At 42.4% G+C, this 21,390-nt stretch overlaps 1 protein-coding gene across 2 annotated transcripts in view; it reads left to right on the top strand.

Annotated features, from left to right (window-relative positions):
• Positions 1–3,070: 3,070 nt before the first annotated feature.
• Positions 3,071–21,390, top strand: part of SYT16 (synaptotagmin 16) — a 50,286-nt gene continuing 31,966 nt past the window's right edge. Inside the window, exon 1 of one of the 2 annotated variants that reach the window (XM_064460970.1) lies at positions 3,071–3,603. In XM_064460970.1, the coding sequence (XP_064317040.1) occupies positions 3,138–3,603 (466 nt within the window). In that variant the 5' untranslated portion in view covers positions 3,071–3,137. Of the gene's footprint in view, positions 3,694–21,390 lie in introns of both variants that reach the window. The other variant, XM_064460969.1, reaches the window with a different exon arrangement.

The following is a 21,390-nucleotide window of genomic DNA, read 5'->3' as shown; positions in this document are numbered from 1 at the left end:
CAGCAAGCCTATAACTGAGCTCAGCCCCCTTTGATCCTCTGTTGAGTTTGTAAAAATGTTGCCCGCCTAAACTTGTCTGCAGCTTGTAACACATTTTATCCATCTGCTCCATGACCAAAAATAAGTGATTTATAATTCAGTTGAGCTCCAGTTGTTCAGTGTATCACTGACTGTGGAGTCTTGAGTAAGAGGGAGATGACAGGAGGAAAAGCTAAACAAAGGCTAAACAGAGTCAGGCACCCTGGAAATTGTGTTGCTTTTGCCTGTAGGGATTATGTAGGCACTGGATTGCGAGTTGTACAGGTGGGTTGCAGGTGTTACTAAAACAGTTCAGATTTTTTTTGTGAAATATACTTCAGTGTCTATCCATTGTCTATAAACTGAAATAAAACCATTTGGGTTCTCCAGCTTTAATCCAGACAGATTTCCAGGTCTTAAGTAGAATTGTGGATGTGTATAGACATGTGTATGCATCATACTCGCCCCAACCTACTTTACAGCAAGATGATCGGGGCAACTACTTGGTACATGAAAGATGCAGGTTCAAGTCTTGTCTGCCTCTTCAGGTGGCTGGGTGACTGCATTCAAGCCCTGCAGGTGACTGTAGATCACTGCTTTAATTCCATGACTAAAACTCCCTCTGTCTTTCTAGCTGTGATACCAACCTCCCTAATGCAGAGTCTCTTGTGCAGCACCACAATGTTTGCCCGAGCCATGGTGCAGTCAGCCACACCATCCGGGAGAAGCGGGATGTCTCTGTTGGACAAATTGAGTGTTAGCTCTGAAATCTAATAACAAGAGGAGCTAATTATTCCCTATGCAAATATCACAAGTCCATGTTCTGTTGATTTTTAGAAAGATCAGTGCTTTATTTTACCACCCATATGTTTTATCTGCATTGTTTAGCTATCACTCCTGGATGTCTGCAGCCCTCCAAGGGCTACTGCTTTCATATATCTTGCTGCTGAGGCAGAGCATTATGAAGTCATCCTTTCATCAGAAATCAGAGATTCATTTGCTGTTGCCTGTAAGTAAATGACAGGTTAAAAATGTATCCAGTATCCAGTACTTACCCACTTCCTTCCATGCCTGGGAGAATCTCACTGTTAGAAGTACCATCTCCTCCCAGTGACTTCTGTGGTGTTGTGACTTCCAGTAGCAAATCTGCATTATGCTGAAAATGTGTTGTTTGGAACGTGTCATCAGTTTAGGTCTATGAGAAAATAAGCTGCAGAAAGCAGAGAGGCTTCAGCAAGGGCAGGTTTGGAAAGAGGAGAGTTGACGAAGGGAACAGCCCACCTGGGAGGTTACGCCGTGACATTGACTGTTCTTTGCCAAAGATTTAATGCGTGCCAGAGAGCGTTACCTGGGTCCCAGTGGCTGAGCCAGAGGCCAGCGGTTGACAGGTGGGTACTGGAACAGCGTGTGCCCCAAGCCCAGAGAGTTTGTAACAGCCATCAGCTTTTAAAATGGCTCTAGTAACCTATGTTCATTTACTGCCCTTGTTAGGACTGTAATTCTTAGTACATACTGAAGCTGAATATAAACTTGTGGGAGGCGTCTGCACTGTAAGTCAATGTCACTGAACAGAATTATTTGGCATGGATGTTTCAAAAGATAAAGACCTCTTAACTCACTGATCTCTTATGTAAAGAAGCTGCTCCCTAAGCAAGGTGGGACCTCCTTGTCCGTGCTCCGTTTAAAAATCCAAAACATTGGGATTCCCAGTAGCTTTCTCTGGAGGCCATTTCACAAGGTAATACACATAGCTGCTGAGCTTATTTTCTTGCTGCTTGTGCTGTATTTACCATTCTATAGTTTGATTGCTCCTAGAGCGCTAAATTCAGCAAGGTACTGGTAGGAAATTTTGAAGCTTCTTTTTCTTCTTTTTAGTTGTTTTTTTAGCCTAAGGTCTGCAGCTATTGAATTCTTTCTTCCTAAACACATCATCCTATTTGTAGGTTTTTCCTTCTTCTCAGCGTTCCTAAAAGAATATCTGTCTTGTGATAATGTGGGAAGATGTATATCGGGTAAAAAGGCACCTTAACTTTCTGCAAGTTATGAAAGCAAAAAGGGCCTATGTTTTTATTTAGGGTTTAGATGCCTTTTGAGCAGACAAGGTAGGAAGAGCCTGTCTCCATCCCCAACTTCAGAAAAGTCACATCTCTCAGTTTATCTTGATCCAAATGGTTAATATTTACAATTCTACAGACATGGTTATTCTAGGTGTGGCAGTACTTAAATAACAGTTAAAATACAGCAACTTTTATAATTCTTTTATCATGATTACTTGTACTGAAGGTGTGCTATAAAGATCTGGGCTGTGTTTTCTTTCATAGTGAAGATGTGGCTGAAGCAGGTATAACCAGTAGCTTATTCCAGCCACTATGGGTTATAATGGGCATATCGACATGATACCAGTACTTTTGTTAACTCATTCCTATTCCCAGTAATTTCGTACCTATAATATTCTACCTCCTGTGTTTCGCTCATTTCTGAGAAGAACAAAACTCTGGGTTCTCTTACTCTGTGGGCAAAGAAAGCTTCTTCTGAGCCTTTCTGGAGCAAAACATTTGAGATAGTTGTCTGCCGTGGGCCAATTCTGCATGTTTTAGGCCTGTCACTTTAATCAATCAAAACATAATTCTTCCCAAATTCTCCACCCATCAATTTCCCCATCTGTACATGCTAATGATAAGGGTGTTGTCAAAGTCAGGGCCAGGAGGTTATCTGAGGTTTTTGACTGCAAGTTGTTTTGTACTTTTTTTACCAGGTCTGTTGACAGCAGTAACCAGAATGTGTGCGCTTCAGAAAAGGTACTTCTCATCTAATGTTCTATGGTTTTATTTTTATGTAAGGTTTAGCAATTGAATGAAAGCTTTCCAGATCTCTGTAGGAATATGTGTAATTTGTCCATCATTTCTGGATTTCTAGTGATATTCTCAATGGGTAGAAGTCCTTTTTCCATTTCTCCTCTCAGTTCTAGTCATATTACGTAGCTACTGTGTCGACAGGTGTTGATGGACAAGTAATTTACAGTAATCTTTTATGGTGCTTATTCTGTAGCTCCCTGAATTATAAGTGACATGCTGGCAAAGCTGAACAACTGATCACCAGATACTGGCATAGTGTTAAACATGGCTTCTGAGGCTGCTCAGAATTTCCTTCAGCCACTGTCATCTTGGATGTCTCAAATATACGAAGCCATCCAACAAGCGGGAGACTCTATATCTGCGTCACTGCTGAATTTGAGTGGAGTGGGTCGTAAGTCAGAAGAAGAGAAGAACCGGGACTTGGAGAATAATGGAGGAGTTTACGAGGATTATTCTGAGGAATCAGATGATGAACGACACCTGGACCTCTGGGATGAGGAATACTTGTATCCTAGAGAAGATGGTCGCATTGGGGGTCCTGATCTTGCTTCACAACCCCTTCCTCGTGGCACTGACATGGGTCTGCAGAGGCAAAAACCGGTTAAAAATACCAGCAACTTACCAGAGCAGTGTGTTGAAAGCACAAGGTCTTTGACAGCCAATGGATCCTACTGGATGAATGAAAATCTCCAGCCACTTGATCGGCTTCCTACCATTGCTGAGGAAGAAGGTGAGCCCTGTATGAGGATGGGAGGCCATAAGCACAACCTCAACATGAGTAGTTCCTTAAAAAGTAGTAATGGCAAGGCAAGATTTGCAGGTAAGAAGCTAACAGACACCCTGACATATTATCCAGACCTCTCTTTTCTGGTATTGATTTGATTTAGTTGCTAATCTGCTCATTATGTTCTGTGTTGTCTTTGTTTCCCACAGCTAAAATAAAACTCCCCAAATCCCTAAGAAAAATCTAACCTTTCTTCTTCTGTTTCTGATTCTTCTCTCATTTGTGACACTAATCTAATTGAAATGAGTGGAAATCTCCAGGGTGAAACGCTGTGTATTAGAAGTCAATCAGGCCATATTGCTGTAGCAAGGAGTATTTTGCTCCCCCCATGTTTTGTTTCTGGTAGCAAGGAGTATTTTGCTCCCCCCATGTTTTGTTTCTGGTAGCAGGACCCTTCAGAGGGAGTGTTTAGCCTTAAGCCTTTGCTTTGAGAACCATCTGCCTTTGCGTCATTGCTATTAAAGATATATATAATCTCAAACCTTGTTTCTTTGTGCCAGGAATCTCAAGATGTTACTGCCATGTGCTGTGAAATGCTGTACTAAAAAGCCAGCCATATCTCATGATTTTATGGATGAAAGGCTCCCAAATCGCTTTCCTCTCCTCCCACCACCCCCACAGGCTTTTCAAATAAGACTGAAGAGGACAGCAGGCAGGAGATTATGGGAAGAAGAACTGAGTTTGATATTCTCAGTTTTAAATAGGCCTAACTATGACTTCTGATCATTAAGTGACATGAACAGCTTTTCAGGCAATTGTGTTCAGGACTGAATTTCAGACATGTGACTTGTACTCACTAAATATTACATAAATGTGGCTGGAAGTTACCTGGGTCCCAGACGACTGATGGAGACATATGTCCCAACCACAAGCAGCAAAGCTGCAGTCCTGCCGACACCATCCTTGGGTCTTACTGTGTTAAAGCCACTCTTTATGAACATCCTAGGAAGGGAGGGTAAGGGCAGAAGGGTGAGCAGGGGATGTCTACAATATTGAGCTGATGAAGAACTTGATACTTGCTGAGGGTCTTCAGAATTAGGCTTCTAAATTCCTTTTTTTTTTAATCAGGCAGTAGATGCTCTTGAAAGTGTTTGTTTTATAGTGACCAAAAGCTTTTCATCACTCTTGGCTCCTGGGAAGTCTTACATATTTAGCCATTTCTGTGCAGACTGCGGAAGATCAGCCTGTTTGTTTTCGTGTTTAATAGGAATATCAGACTGAGAGGGTATAAACCTTGATGGTGTTCTTTAATGAATGTTAAAATTAGCTCTTTTCTTTATTACTATTCCTCACACTGTTACGGCCAGGCAGTAAATAATTTAAAGAGCTTTTGGTCTAGCTGTTCTGTCTCCCAAACTGGGATTGCTTGTTTTCATACTCCAGATGAATAAATGACAGTTCTCAGGTTAAGCACCCCAGAGCTGTATCTCTTGGAGCCCAACCTCTGTAACCTGTACAGGTCCCCTACGTTCTGGTACCCCTGAACATTGCCTGTGTGGTATCCTTACCACAGGGTTTGTTCACAGGCACTAAGTCAATGCTGCAGGGCTGGATTTACTGTGTGTGCTTGGATCCTGTGTCCAGTGTGTGCACATATGCCATGGGGCAGGGCACGTAGTGTCCTTCCAGGGGGTGCTGGGGCCATGGATCCTCCTGGACAAGTGCTGTCCAGGGCACAACCTTGCCTCCTGCAGAGCCTGTATCCCCAAGAGGGGCTGTTAGAGCGATTCATGGCAAATCCTGGGGCTCCTCAGAGCAGGCTGGAGAGCAGGCACGTGCTGAATGCATTATTGCTATAGTGGCCTCCAGGTCTTTTTCCTGTCTCTGGACTACACCCTTGTTCACAGGACGGGAGAAAAAGTGGTGAGCTGTCAGGGAAATGGGGGCCGGGAATGGGCTGCTGTCACTGCCAGGGCAGTTTCTCACCTGCAGTCTTGTCTGCAGGGACATATGAGAAGGAGGGTCCTTAGGAGCATGTGATGAACCAGATTAATTTTCCTGGTGAGACACACATACAGTGACAGATAGATGCCAGAGTAATCCATCACTGCAGCTAAAGGGGAGGGTCACTCTGAACCTCTCTCGCAGCTGAAAGCAGGTACTGATCAAGTTGCTGTTGGACTTTCTTACTATTTATTGGCTTGCTTTCTCAGTAAGCTGTCTGCACTGGAAGGCTGGCCTTACAGAGCACCCCAGCACCTATGTTGCTGCTGCCTAGAGCTCTCTACTTCCACATGAAGCACTTTAGAGGGCATTGCGTAGCTTTTTACACCAGAGGGAATGTCACTACAAATGCTCTCAAATAATCTTTGATCTTTTTATCTCTGCAGTGTGCTGCACAAAGGGCCATTCATGGTCTCAAGATTTTGTAGTCATGAAGTTGCCTGTTTGAGAGTTGGAGGGCTGGGAGCTGATGCCTTTTAAAATTTTTTTTTCCTCAGAACTAAGTTGTATAATAGGAGAGAAAGTGCTGAACTGTGATTTGAAAATGTCTTCCACAAGATCTTTGATGTGGAAGAACTCATTTTGCTCTTCTAAGTGACCCTTCACTTCCAAAACACACACATGCTCTTTGTATTTAATTTTTCAAGTCTTTATTTCCTCTTTTTCCTTTAGATTCTTTCTCTAACATCAAGAGTATGAACTCTTCTGATGGTAACCTAGACATGCAGAGAGGCTGTAATACCCTGGCAACTTAAAATGTCAGTCATGGATTAAAATGATCAAGAGAAGATGTTTGAGGTATCCTTATTTCTGTTAGCTTTGTTACCCTAACCCTAAGTGACAATGTAAGTGAGCATATGGACTTGCTGATATTCGGCAAAGGCGTTCAGTAGCATCAATATTAGCTTTGAATATTTTTTCCTTCCATTTGGCATTTTTTTCCCCATTTCTGCAAAATACATGTTTCCTGTTTATCCTTATATTCTTTTCAGAACATTGCATCTTGACTTTATTTCACTTAATGTACCATATTTCTCTCCACAATAGAATATTTTAAAGCTAAATTGGCACAAAACAGTAGCAATGCTGAATGCTTTTTGTTGCCATGGAAATATTTCTGGGCACTTACTGAAGACCTGGTTGCCAATAGTAATGTAACAGAGAAAATAGATATGCTTCATTTAGCAGCCACTGGTGATTAAAGAGCCACAGAAACATGTTACAAGGTCATTCCAATATATAGTTTATTGGGTTTAGGGGGGAAAAAAACCACCAACCCTAGATGAGAATTGTTTTAAAAATGATGCAGAACAAAATCCGATAGTTGTTCACTACTCTTAAACTTAGAGCACGCTTCTGAGATTAAATAAAATTGCAGTTAAAAACATCATGACCCCTTCTCCTTTGTATCAAATATGTGTTTGATCACATTTTTTTGCCTCCTAGGATATGTTTCCTAGCTCTCAGAGTAGCTTTTCTGAGGCCCCAAAGCAGCACATACATTACTGCAAATCGTTTTTAGGCTTAGGGATCTAATAAAGTGTTTGAGCAATGAAATTCTTGGGTTCTTAAGTCAAATGTCTGTAAGACACTGTGAGGCATGCTAATCAGCAGGGTGCAGGTTTGGCTGCCGCTGAGTCCTGGTCTGTACTTAAATGATGCTAGTAATGTTGTGCCAAGGTTTCAAACAAATGCAGGGAAAAGTTTTTCATGTTGGGTGTTTTTGATCCACAGTTTAAAAATGAGGAGGTAATTCAGCAGGAAATATTGCAGGGCCAGGTGTTTGGTTTAAGAGGCTAATGATGGGATGGCACAGCCTTCTGTGCACGTAGATCCCTGCCACCATTTGCAAATCACGTAGCTGTAAATTTTGCAAATACAGATGAACTTGCTCTTGCAGCTTCCTTGAGGCCCTCATTCATTGTCTAACCTCAGTGTTTCTTACAGAGAAACTGCCTCCTATCTCAGAACAGGGAGAGAGCTGCCTTTGCGTCCCCCCGCAGCTCAGCTACTGCTGCTCAGCTGACTGGGGGTGGCTGGCGAGAGCGTGGCTGCCAAATCCATCATTGCACATTTGGCTTAAGAATTGAAAAAAAGCAGTGGAGCAACAAGCCACTTCTAAAAGTAGTGCACTGCATGCAGAGGGGTAGAGCTGGCCAGTCTGTCTGCTTCCCAGCCTGAATCTATAGAGAAATAAAAAGTAGTAACAAAAAAGGTGAAGAGCAGCAATAATTGTGCCATGAATGCAATGACTTTAGCCCACTTCTTCCTCAGGGCCCATGTCCTTTGCAAACAAAAAGTCAAAGTGACTGTTAAGTTAGCAGTTTCAGCAGACGCTGCTCTGAAAAGGCATGGGGACAGACACACTAGCAGAGCTGAGTCTTCTGAATCAGAGCTGAACTATTTTTGCACCACGAGTTCTGTGATTGAAGAGTCTCCTGAGCTGTCTGACACTGTGTTCATAACACTAGTGTGATTTATAGGTGAACACTACACTGAAACTGCATGAAGTCTTTGGAGATTTTTTTCCATCAATTAGACAATCTCAGTGCTAGCTAAAGACTGCATTTCAGTTGCACTAAAATAATTTTTTTGACCTTGGGATACTAGGAAGTTTCATGTTCTAATAGGAATCTTGACTAGATGGCTAGACAGTTACCCTTAATTCATGTTGAAGGGGTGGCATGCCTCTGAGGCTCTGGGAGGTTTTTAAAACTCGAAAGCACTATTGCATTTACTTACCTCGGCCTCCAGCTTAACAGGGGTCATTGATTTTTGCCAGTAATTGCTGTAGTAGAGGAAATTATTCTTTCTGCTGTATATGAGCACTCCTGACCTCAGTAAATGACCCTTCACATGGCCAGGAATTCCTAGGCAAGAAGTGAGTTTTCACTAGGTCCTATAAACCCATATAGCAAACCATACCCGTAACAGAAAGATGGTGCTTTTGTGGTAAGTAAAACTTCTCCTTGCATGTCAGACTGAAATAGATGGATGGCCAATTTCCATGAAGATCCTAAGTGCTGATGAATTTTATCACCTGTCTGGCTATGGAGCCAGGCAGAGCTGGAGCTCTGGCCAGAATGTAGCCATATAAAAATCAGTGCCTATACTCAAAGCAGGACATTTCAAGAGGCTACACTGAATCAGTAGCACCACTAGCACTGAGTGAAGGAAAGCAAAGACAGACAGTGGACAAAAGCACTTCACAGAAAATACTCCTGTCTGCTTGAGTGGGAGAAAGCGCTAACATGACTGGGGATATGCATCTGGTCTCTGAAGAATGTGGTACGAGTCCGCAGCTTTCTGAAATGAAGTGCAGACGTGAGTTAGCATGGAATGCTTTCTCTTTGGGAAATTCAGAACCATGCAGAAAGTGTTTGTGCACAGACTTGTCCTTGTGAAGGTGGTTCATTTTTATATTTTAAGTACTTCTTTGCAGTTCTGTCTTTTCAAAGTTTCAAATTATAGGGGATCTTCATCCATGATGGCAAAACTAAGTGGTGATGAGAGTACAGTGTAGCCCCAAGAGGAAAGTGGATGGTGATATGTCAGCTTTACAGCTGGGGGCATGAAATCAAAGAGTGGTTCAAAACACAAATTTTCAAAGGTGCTACCATTGCAGGCTCTGTCTTGGGCCTGTCAACATTGCTGTTCGTTCTCAGTCAGTGATTTTAGACACAGTGTCTTTGTAAGCCCACAGTAGATCAGTAGTTTGGGTTTTCACCAAGTTCCTTGTCTGGTGGGCAGAGCTTCCTTGTGCCTAGCTCCCTAGGGGGCGTGAGGAAGCATGCTCTGTTCAGGAGTACTTGTCATCTGCTCTTGCCATCTAGAAGGTTGCATAAAGCTGTATGGAGAAGGGTGCATTTAAGAGGAAGAAATGGATTTTGCCATTCAGTGCAGTTACAGAACAAATTGTGTGTGTGAGTGTGTGTGTTTGTGCATGTATTTTATGATCCACTTTTGCTAAGTGGCATCCTCTTCCCACTCCCCATATGGTGGTTGCGACTCTATCTTCCTCTGGGAAGGTTGTTTAGGACTCAAGAGGCTTCATTTACCAATAAACAGCATCTTGGCAGCATCTGGGAAGTGCTGCCTCTCTCCTAGAAACCCTGCCTCCTCACCTTCCATCTCCTACTACAGGCGAGGCAGGTGTGAATGATCTCATTGCGTTGTGGTAGAGGTTACGTGCATGCATACTAGCAGCACTGTGCAGAGCTGGAACATAGTATTTCTGTGTGCTGATACAAACAGTAGTACTTTTTGTCACTTTCTGGTTGGGGTTTTTTTTTGTTTGTTTTTCTGCTAGCTTGGCCAGCTTTGTAGATGGCTACTTATGGAAACCCATGATGGCAGGCAAATGCATGCAGAAGGGAATGACCAGTAGGACTTCTGAAAGCATGGATAATCCATCTCCGTTTCCTCTTAGCCTCTTTGCATTGCTTAACAGGACAAAAAAACACTATTGTAAGCTTATATGAGATGGGATCACCTGCCAAAAGGTGAGCTGGTGTCAGTCCTCACCTCTTGCCAGATAGGGGTATGGATATGACTTCCTTGTGCCCAGTTCATTTTTGGCTGTTGTAATGACCTGTGGGTAGCAGCCATTGTTTTGAGTGGCCTCATAGACTCCTGGAACAGTTCTAGTAACCAAGGGGAAAGACTGCAATGAAAGAAGAGAGGGAGATTAGTCATGGAGGAAAAAAATGTTCAATTTTGTAGACGGTGAATGGCATTGTTGGGCTGTGTGGGTCTTCCAGGTAATGAGGAAAGTGTGGTTGGGCTATACCTATGCAAATGCTGTTTGCGTGATTCTCAAGCAGTTTCCTCAGATTGAGTTAGGGAGGCTTTATCAGTACCTATTTGTAGACCAGCATGAATGACTTAGGCTGAATCTTAAACCAATCCTTAGCAAAATCTGTAGAAAATCCCTTCAAATGACCATGAAAATAGCTGATGGTCTCATGGCTTCATCACCCTACCTAGAAGTTCCCTGATGTTCAGGCGGGTGCTCCCCTGTCTAGAGAGCTCAGTATCCATGTGAGATGAAGCATCCCTGGAGGGACTCGTTGCTCTGGGCATGAGTGCAAGCTGCGCACTTGTAGACCTTTCTGTTTGGCTGAGAGAGATTCAAGCCCGTGCGGTCTATACATAGCAACATAATCTGTGTGGGAGTATTTTCCAGCAAATAGAATGAGGGTTGTGGTGCTGGAGAGAAAGCACTGAATTTGGATTAATGAGAGCACTGAGGTTTGCTGAAGCTCTGTGTCGCAGGGTCAATTTTGGGGTCTAGACTTATTGCCATAAATAATGTAGCTGTAAAACCATTGGGCCTGAGGGTGCAGTTTTGCAATTGTCAGTAGCTGATGTAAAACTGCAGCTGAATCTAGTGTCCTTCCCCGATCATGCAGTTGTGCTGCTTTCCACATCTGGCCTCACAAGCATGCCACTGTGTGGTGGACTGGACCGGATCATTGCTTCAGCTGAGTTACCAGCCCCTTCTCTACTACTTTTGAATCAGGTGAGTTGGCCACATGTTTGCTAAAAGTGAAACAGCAGGAAGAGGGGAAGGGAAGGTGGACAGGATTGTCCTTTTCAGGTGACAGCTTTGGTCCCGAATGCATATAAGTCTTGTTGCACCACATCCTCACCCACTGCTGCTGCTGAAATCTGTGATTTTCCCAGGAGTGCCATGGAAACGGTGGTGTTACAGTGGTGGTAAGGGGGGGGCTGTAGTGAATCAACCCTCTGGTAGCAAACAGAAAGTTTCAATTAGAAAAATCAGTGGGAAAATAAATATCTGCCTTCTTGCAATGCAGTTGTAATCCGTAGCAACCCCAAACAAATATCTTTGCGAGGGAGTTGATTTCCACCCTGTTAATCAGCAAACAAAGACTTGTGGGTGTGAAGCTAATGGTTACAGTGTTGGGTGCTACAAATGGTATGTAATCAGCATTCATGCACTGGGTCTAGCAGGTTGTGAGTGTCGCGTAGTGAAACCGCGCTATAAGGAGGTTGTCAGGAGTCAATGTCCTGGGTTTCCTGGTCATTTCCTTGGCCAGTCTGATTTCGGCTGGGTGGAAGGCCATTTTCTGGAAGAAGCTATTGCCAACTGAGAGAAACTTCCTTAAATGTAGTGGAGAGAACTTATGAAGTGACTCCCTTGTGTTAGAAGTGCATATCCAAGCCAAGCAAACAAGTAGAATAGGCAATTGATGGGGAATCTGAAGGAATTCATTGTGGTGTGAAAGTTACCAGGAAAATTGTCATAAAAATAACACTTATAAAATGAGTTATTTTTTGCTGGAAGGAAAGGACAGTGTTTTCTAACTCATTGGCCATTGGGATCAGCAATTTGTTTAGTTTCCAAGTCCCTGAGTATTTACAGCCCCACACCCCAGAGCATACACAGCTACACCTGTGCCCTGCGGTGTCCCCAGTGTAGACACAGCATCTGCTGACGGAAGGTGCTTTTCTGCCTCTGCAGCTGCATGTTTTCTTCAAACAACCTAACCTGGGCTGGCAAAGGAGTGTAGGCTGACTCATGGATGTAACTGCATCCACACCAGGGGTTTTCCTGGCTTAGCAGTGTCTCCTACAGTGTGTAATCTCTTCTTTTCTTCTACTTCTCCATGAATCCTGGGCCTGTGCTAATAAAACCCAGTAGCATAAATGAAGCCTGACTCATGCTTACTCCACGCGTAAAATGTAAAGTAGGTGATTGGGAAAATCAGGGATGATTGTGCTTCTGCTTCTTGGCTGCCATTTCCTTTAGCTATGGAAGAACCTTGGGCAGCAAAGTGACAGTCAATTTGAAGCTGAATCCCATGTTCCTATTTTTTAAATCCAAATTTGGGAGCAGGAAAAAAGCAACAGGAGATGATGCAGATTTTCATGCTGGTTTCTGTGGACAGTTCTCTGTTTCTTTGCACAGTAGTGTACACAATTGGTGTTTATTGCTCTGACTGCTCTGTTGTTTGGCTATGGAGGTGCTCGATGGTCAGAGCCAAATAACAATTTGTTTCTGATAACTCTCTGACTTTTTTTCTTGTTTGCTTTTTTTTTCTTTTTATTGGAAATGACCCCTGGTATGAAAGCTGCCAAGATTCTCTCTGCCTGCATCACATTCCAACACCCAGGTGTGTTCACCTCAGAGAGCTCGCAATTGCTTTGGCCATGGGGTGAGGACAGATGAAGAGATAGAGTTTGATGTGTTGCAAAAGCAGGACACTCTCACTTGTCACTCAGCAAAGAGGGACATTATGTTTACCACTGGGCACTCAATGGCTCCCTGGTTGGTATACCTACCAGAAAGGGACAAAACCACATGGGTCTGGGTGCAAACAGAAAGCCCAGGTGAAGGCTGCCTTCTGTTAGTTAGTAAATGGCTAGTCGGTGTTAGTTGATGGTGCATGGTCACTGTGCACGGTCTTTATGTCCATAATGGCAGGTGTAGAAACATGGGTTTGCTGTATCACAGCACATTCTCCATCAATTTTAAGTATATTTGAGGTCTAGGTGGATGTTTTGGATTTTGTTTCTGTTTTAGAACAAGAAGGATTTCTGATGATTGGATTGTGTATCCAAATAGTTTTGAGCACAAATGAAGGTATGGGGTATTCTCCTCCCTAGTCAAACCCATAAATCAGGTAGTTGCATTACTTTGTACTTTCGTTTGAACTCCCAGTACAAATGATTGACAGCAGGAGCAAGAATATGACTCCAGATTGAAGACACTGCAAATCAGAGCTGTAGTTGATTGGGAATTGGTAGTAGCAAGTCCACAGGTATTGCTCAATGTTCCCTTTTACAAAATGTTCTTCTGTTTTTCTGAGAAGCTTTAACGTATCCATTGTTTGCAGTTTTCCAGCAGAGAAACCTTTTTCTTTCTGTGTGCAGTTTTGGGTTTTGCTGAGTTAGGAGCTGTTGCAGATCACTGTTTCTCTATGTCATCCTGATCATGAAAATTTTAAGGCCAGGCCTATGTGACTGCTTCTATAATAGCAAAGAACATGGCACAGAGTGCTCCTGGGATCCTCCAAGTATATGCATTATGTATGGGTGTACTGATATTGTCTTTGGTTATATGATCAAATACATTTTTTTGTATAGTACTTCTGCTTCCTTCCAGGATTGGTGATGCTCCCATTGAAATTCTCACTGACTTCCGTAAAGCAGAATCAAAATCTTTAAGAAGAAGGTAGACACACAAGGGCAGCATTAAATGTCTAGGAAAGCAGAAATTTGGCATTTGTGAACTTTTCAATATTCAGCCAAAATGAGTGTTGTTGTTAGTTTGGTATTTTTTTAACATGCAGGCAGACAGGATGCATGCAGTACATCTATATTTTACACCCACGCTATTTTATTAGGTAATTTTTTTCTTGGATAAGCTTTGAGCAAATGATAAGTTATTCTTTATACTTGGTAACACTGCAGAGAATTCTTGAATTATTTATTTCATGCATTTTAGCTTAGTGTATTTGGATGCCTGTAAGCTAACCTTGTAACTGATTGGGTGTTTGAATTTTCTGAATAAATAGTGGTAGTTTGAAATACCTTGCCAGAAAAAGAGGTCACTCTCCTTCCTCCTCCACTGTCTCCTCTGGGGAAAAAAAAAATAAATCCCACGTGCCTCCTTATGAGTGGTGGGAGGCTGATTCGTAAAACAGATGCTGCATGGAAGTAATTGAGCTGAAGTTGCTAGAAATATGTATATGCTACACAACATCTGCAGATCTCAAGATGTATTCATTATCTTTCCAGAATTTAGATTGTAATTATGGGTCCTTTATTTAAGTTACCATGGTGATATAGAAAATGTTTCCCCCTTGTCCTTTCCTAATCAGGACACTTGTATATTTGAATGGTGAACGTTTTTCTCTCCCCTGGGTAAAGTTAATTTTATTAATACAGAGATATTAAGTTGACACAGAGCTGTATGCTGCTCAGGCAGAGATTCAGCAGCAGACGTATCAAGCATTTGCTACAGATTCCCCAGTACCACCCTCTGATTAGCCTGTATCCTTCCAAATGCTAGTAAGAAATAGCATCCAGTGTCATACCGAGTGATGCAGTTGTGCTTTCGGGATTTGTAAAGTTGAAGTCAAAGTCAAGTGGCCAGTAATATACTAAAGTGGGTCAAACTCCTCCCCTCCATCCCTTCACCCTTCCCCTTTTGTCTTAGAAAAAGGGTTCCGCTCTGTTTTGCAAGGAGTTGCATGGAGGTCACCCAGGGAGTGCCCTTTCAGGAGTGGTCCAGGAATGCTGCATCCATGTGGCCTTTGCAAAATTTCTTGTAATAACCAGAATTGTATGCTAGGTTAAAGCACATTTAAGTAAGTATACAGCCTTGTGCCCACAGACCCAGAATTTTAACGTTACAGGTGTTTTAGAAAATGGTGAAAGGTGTGGCTAATTACTAAAGGTTTTTTACTCAGGATTTTTGGCAAGCTGTTTGAGTGAAAGCTGACTTCTGTTTAAACTGGAATAATTTTAAATTTTTATCTTAAATACCCAAATGATATACACATATAAATAGAACTTACCAGCATTTACGAGCATTTAAATTAATTTTGTAGAGGTTGCATGAGCTGCAGGTAGCGAATTTACAACACAGTTGGCTGAAAAGAAATGTTTAGTTTTATGTGTGTCAATTATTTGAAGAGATCGTAGCTCATTTAGGCCATAGGGCTGTTATATTTGAAATAATTTTTATTTTCAAAAATATCAAAGAAACTTATTTTTAACAGCTTGCATCAAATAATCAATTTTTATGATAGCTGGTCACTGACCATTTACAAACTAACATCTAAAATGGCTTTCATTTTTGTCAGAATAGGAACACTTAGCTTCTTCCTCCAGTTGAGAGCAATTTTCTAGAAGGAACAGCAGGCTTAGGATCAAACTGTGGCAAATCAGACCAGAGGGTCAGATCTACCAGCGTGATGGCACGGAGGAGCCAGCTTCTGTTGGGCTGGTGGTGGGAGCAGTTTGCTTCGGCACTGCCAGCTTCCTTGCGCTGTCCGCTCTGCCTGAGGAGTGCTGTCTCCCATGCAGCAGCAGGTAAATTTACGGAGCAGTGACAGCAGTTGTCATTAAGTTTATACTGCAGATTTTTAGTTGACCTAGCACAGTGTGTAAAAGCATCATCCGCTTTCCCCATCTCTAGCCGCGTGATTACTGTGAGATTTGAGGTGAAAAAAGGTGCTTTCCCCCGTGAAACAGGCAGTGTTGCTGAGAAAGCTGCCCTCCACCCGTTTGTCTGCAATGCCCATTTGTTCAGCTGCTTGGGTTTGCCATGGCGATTATCAAAGCGAGTCTTGGCAACCATATCATGTATTTCAGGCTCAGGAGCAAGCAGCGGACCAACCACACTTGACAGCTGCCTTGTTCGCGTGTGTGTACACAAACGTGCACGTACACACTGACCGCCTGTCGTCCCCACTGCTCCCTCCTCTGTGCACGTCGGTGGGTCAAAACGTCCTGCTGTTCTGCTTCCTTGATGCTGATGGTAGGGAGATCTGCAAAATGCCTCTGCATTCTCATCCTGACAAAGCAAGGCCAAATACACATAGTATGTATTGAACCCTCCTTCCCCCATCTGCCGGATATTCACGCAGTAATGAGGGTGCAGTCGTCTCATATTCAAAGCACGTGTGGTAGCAGGAGGGGAAGGCGCTCACAGGGACGTGCTCAAATGCGTATCTTCACTTTTAAAGGTTACAATTTACATTGGTCTCCCGAGTTCTTCTGCTGCTGGCAGATGGAGTCAGCAGTGCTTGTTAGCCATGTGCCGTATTTATGTGTTCGTGATGTTACCCAGAGCAGGTTACATACGAGTTGCTTTTTCTGCACAAAAGTTCCCGCTCCACCTTAGCAGGAGCTGAAGGGGAATGGAAGCATGGCCAAGTTTTCAAGTCCTTCACTTACTACTTTGTCTTTGCACATGCTAATGATTCTATGAGTGGTTCTCTGTGTGTGTTGTGTCTTTCTTTGTGTTCTGCTCTGTTAAATATCTTCATTTAAAAAAAAATAGAGTAACATGCAGAGTTGGGCAGGTCTAATAATATCTATATGTTGCTGATAAAATATGACATTCACAGGCTTTCCAGAGGTTGAAGCAGCAGGCAATTCTCAAGTTCATTCCCCAGTCCTCCGTAAACCCTTGGTCCCCTTTTCTCCTCAGAAGGTCTATCTGAGAGCTAGAAATGTGCTGCATCATCTGGCTTCTTGGCCAAGCACAGCAGACTGTCTAAAGCCTGAGTTGTGTTTTTCTCCCAGTAAACAGTTACGGGGAGGATGAAGAACAGACAGCATCTTCAGGCAGCAATGATGAGGTGATTAAGCAGTTTGAGGTCTCTGTGTCATGCTCACAAAGTTTTCGATCAGAAGCATCTGAAAAAGCAGCACCAGCAGGTATGGCGCGTAGACCCAAATTCAGCTGTTTGCTCTCCAGCCACGAGAAGTACAGTGCAGAGGTATCTGAATGCAAAGGTACTGTTTGCATGAAATAAGATTTAAAAAGTTGGAGTCTTCAAGATCTGTAGCCTCAACGTGGAGAGGTTCTTTTGTTGTGGAGAACAAATCCTGAATCTTGCTTTCTCTCTTACTAAAGTTGGTTTCCTTATTGGTTACCTGCAGTTCATTTCTAAAATACTTAAGAGGGAAGAGTCTGAATCCAAAGCCTGCTGAAGTCCATGAAAATCTTTCCATTAACTGTCTATGGCTTTTGAATTCTGGCTCCTACTCTGCAGGGATTTTAATGGATTTTATTGCCAATTTTGCTAGAGTAAAGACTGCAGGACTTCGTTCTAATAATTTTTGGTCTGTGCCACTTAAGTCATTTCTTTAGCAAGCCTTTTAGCAGAAGTTGAATGTTGCCTTTTATAACAGCTTTGCAAACACAAGGTGAACAGTGAATGAATTATGCTGAATCATTTGCCAGCACATACGCCAAATGTCAGGCAATGACAGAAACTAAAAATTTATCGCACAGAAGGGAAGAATTTTATGATCTTCTATGGACTAATGTAATGACTCTTTTATACAAACAGAGATGAAATGCATTTTAAAATGTAGCTACTTAGATAATTGGCCTGAACACATTCTAAAATCTGGATCAGTTCATTGGAGGATAGAGCTGTGAAAGTGCCCTTCATTTTTGTTCCGTAGAATATTTTAATTTTGAAATACAATTGTTTGATGCACCCTCTGATTAGAGCGATCATTTCAAAATATGGCCCTCCATCAAACTCTTCCTCTGGCACAACACGCTGCAGAGTTGCTCTTACTTTTCAGAGGTAATATTAATATTGTTTAAATAGCTGTTCAGAAACTAGCTGAAACCACATGTTGAAGCCTGCTGTCACTAAGATATTTGGTTTTCTGCCATATTCTTCATTAAGCTCAAGATTAGACCCTTTGTTACAAAGAAATGCCTATAAACTAATCCTCGAGTATGTCATATCTCCTTCAAAGCCAGAGAGGCTTCTGAGGCACGTAGAGCTGCTGTTATTGGGTGTACAGCAATAGTTACACACACCCACAGCTCCCAATATGAGACATTTATATATCTGGGAGAAAAGCTAGTGGTTGGGGTAAATCCCAGGTAATCCCACACCCTGCTGTCCCCCAGTTGCTGCTCTGAGAACCCCATTTGTGTGAGAGTCCATTTTGGCCCCAAACTGGTGCCGTGATCACAAACTATAGAAAGGTTTGTACGTGTAAAGCCATCGTTGTGCCTCGATGGTGGATCAAGCACTGTTTCAGCTGAGCAGATCCTCTGGACCTTTCTGGGTGGGAGGGATGAAGGGTCTTTCAAAAGTGCCGAGTCCAGATTGGGATCATGGCAATTTCAGACCTTCTTTAGACTCTGCCCAAGACTTCTCTTCTCCTTGTGTTCTCTTAACAGACCTCTTACTCATATAGCTGGCAGTTTCCTTTTCTTACTGAATCAGAAATCTATAACAAACCTAGGCATACAGCAAAGTTGAGCATCTCAGGGAGCCCTGAATAGCTTCTCTCCCACTCAGTCTTGACATACAGCGAAGTCTTCTCACATCGTATTCTTACATGAAATTTTCCTTGACCCTCTGTTTCTGTTATCAATGTCATTACAGTCTGCACTTTGGACTCATCTAGCCTTAACTTTGCACCTGGTAAAAATCTTTGTAGTAACCTGAATAGAGCTTGGAAAGAGGAGTGCACACTGCAGGAAGGAAGTATTTGGAGGATGCTCTGGGGAGCTAAATGGCTTGAATGCCAGCTCTGCCCACAGCCTCTCTGCAAATCACCCTGTTAATAAAGAGCCTATTTTAGTTCTGGAAACACGGAGCCTTCTCAGGCTATTACCCAGCATGTGGTAAATTAAACAATCTTGGCCTGATTGCATAATGTCACTTGAAATTTAAGATGCTTTTTCTCTTTAACCCCCAAAATTTACAAGCCATTTTTGTTTACATTTATTGTAATTAGATAATGATTCTGCTCCTTTGAGGCTCTTCTAGGGAGTTTTTCAGCACTTTTTGATGGCTAATCTCAAAATAACCGGGGGCAGAAGCACTGCTCGGTCTCCCTGCATCTGGTTTGGTTCAGTGCAAGGAGCACGTAGTGCCGGGGTGCTGCAGAGTGATTTTGAACTGGGGCTGTAGCACAGGCCAAGCAAGATGATTACTGCTGCATGAGGACAAATATGCCTCAGTCCCACTTACTTGTATCTCTGCTGCTGTTCCTTTCTTCCAGGAAGAGGGGTCTGAAAATCAGTCCTAGTAGCTAGGAGGATTTCGAGTCCAGAAGTACCTAGATCTATGCTGAAATCCTTTCCTTCTCTGGACAAAATCTAAACAGGTTCTTAACTTTCGGCATGTGTTTATATGCAGTCTAGAAGAAGGGATCACAATTATTTCGTTTTGGAAAATCACAAAGAAAAGAAATGCTTTTTCCTGTAGAAGCACAGCGATTCACTGCAGTCCACAGAGCAAACATCACCTCAGTCAGCACAGGTAACAGGCGCTCATTAAACTCTTCATCTCAGCATTTCTTGCTGGTCAATGAACTATGTAGTGTTAATTTAGCAAGATCTGCTAGGCTTCATCTTTTAACTCTGGCAGTGTGTTTTAGGAACTGATGAGGCCTCTCAGGATGTTTCTTTAGCACATTGTAATGCTTCAGAAAACTGAGAGATTGTGTATCTTTGAAAAAGAAGAAATATGGTGTAGGTTAACCAGGCTGTTTACCTGCCAACAGTGTTTGATGTGCTGAGCTTTGGCTGCATCTTCGGAGAGATGCTTCCATGCCCTAGTACCTGTTAGAGTTCTATTTGGAGGTGGTGCTCATCCTTTCATCTGACAAAAGTCACGGTTTCTTTATTGCCAGTTCTCCAAACTTGACTACAGACTTTCCTGATTTGTTGATGATTCCTGTTCCCCAGTATTCCCCTTGCCTCCTTCTTGGCTGGTGGGCACACATGACACAACAGGGAAAGGAGTGGGCAAAACTGAAAAAAACAGCGCTCTTTTAGTGTACGGTGCCATCTGCCCTTAATTTTAGAGTTGGCTGCTGTTGCTCTGTAGGGACTTTTGGCTAATTAAAGCTCAGATAGTTAGGTAATGCTTTCTCAACATATATCCCTGATGCTGTGCTGCTTACTCATGTCAGGCATTCATAAGACAGTTGACATTTTCTTCCTTAAAGATCTCTCAGGTAAATTACAGGCATTTTACTGCTCTGACCTTTTCCTTTGCATGAAGAACTTCTGTTTTGACCATTTTTTTGTGAATATAATCACAGAATCATAGATTCGTTTAGGTTAGAAAAGACCTTTAAGATCATCAAGTCCGACTGTTAATAACGTTAGAATGGATATAATTGGAGAGGTGTAGTTGTTCTAGTCTGTAGAGTTGGGCCATGACCTGTAATGATCCTCTAATACTGGTATTTATAAATTATTATCTCTTACCAAGCTACTTAAATGTAAAGGAAAAGCCAGACTGTTTCACTAAATGGTTTTGGTGAATCACCTTTTCCCTTCCTTTCCATGAATACTACATTTGCTTTCCTAACACATTCATTTTGTGCCTAAGACTTAGAGAGATGGCTTGTTCTATTAATATAATTCTGGAGTTCTCCTGTTATGAATAGCCTTTTATGGCTTTAATGTAGTTTTTGAAAATTCCTCTATTATTGATCTAGATATTATCCCAGCAGGAGTCAAAACCACAAGACAATTGTGTGAGGATAATTTCTTACTACAGTAACATTTTATTCTGAAAGCCTGCTGTGTGGTGTGTGCTTTGATGGATGACCCACTGTTTAAAATGTGTATTAGACATTGGCTTGCTAATTAAATGCCTTAAGGAGCGCCTGTACCCATTCAGTCTCAGTAAATTTGTGGAATTTCTGTTATTTTATTTCTTGCTTACGTTCTTATGTTTACTTCTTTCTGTTTTCTGACTTTGTAGAAAAGAATGGGAGTAATGGCAAAAAATCAAATTACTTTCGACCCTCAGTCAAGAGTTTCAGCTCAGGGCAGGGTCGAGACAATGAGGGCTCTTGGTTTCAGGACTAGGTCTGCCAGTTGGGAGAATGAGGAGGAGAAGAGGTGAGTTTTGCATTTCAGAAGGGAGTGAGAAGAGCACTCACCTGGAATTTGAGAGATCTGAATTTGGATCCCTCTTTCATCCAAAGGACCATCTCCCACATCTCAGAAGAGGACCATAATTACAAAGCTGTGAGGTGCTCTCAGACTTCTCTGCTGAAGTGCCCATGCTTGAAGCATTTTACTAGGAG

The sequence above is a fragment of the Phalacrocorax carbo genome, chromosome 9 (assembly GCF_963921805.1).
Source record: "Phalacrocorax carbo chromosome 9, bPhaCar2.1, whole genome shotgun sequence".
Taxonomy (NCBI): Eukaryota; Metazoa; Chordata; class Aves; order Suliformes; family Phalacrocoracidae; genus Phalacrocorax; species Phalacrocorax carbo.
The sequence above is the reverse complement of the archived record's forward strand: the minus strand, read 5'-3'. Positions and strand labels throughout refer to the sequence as shown.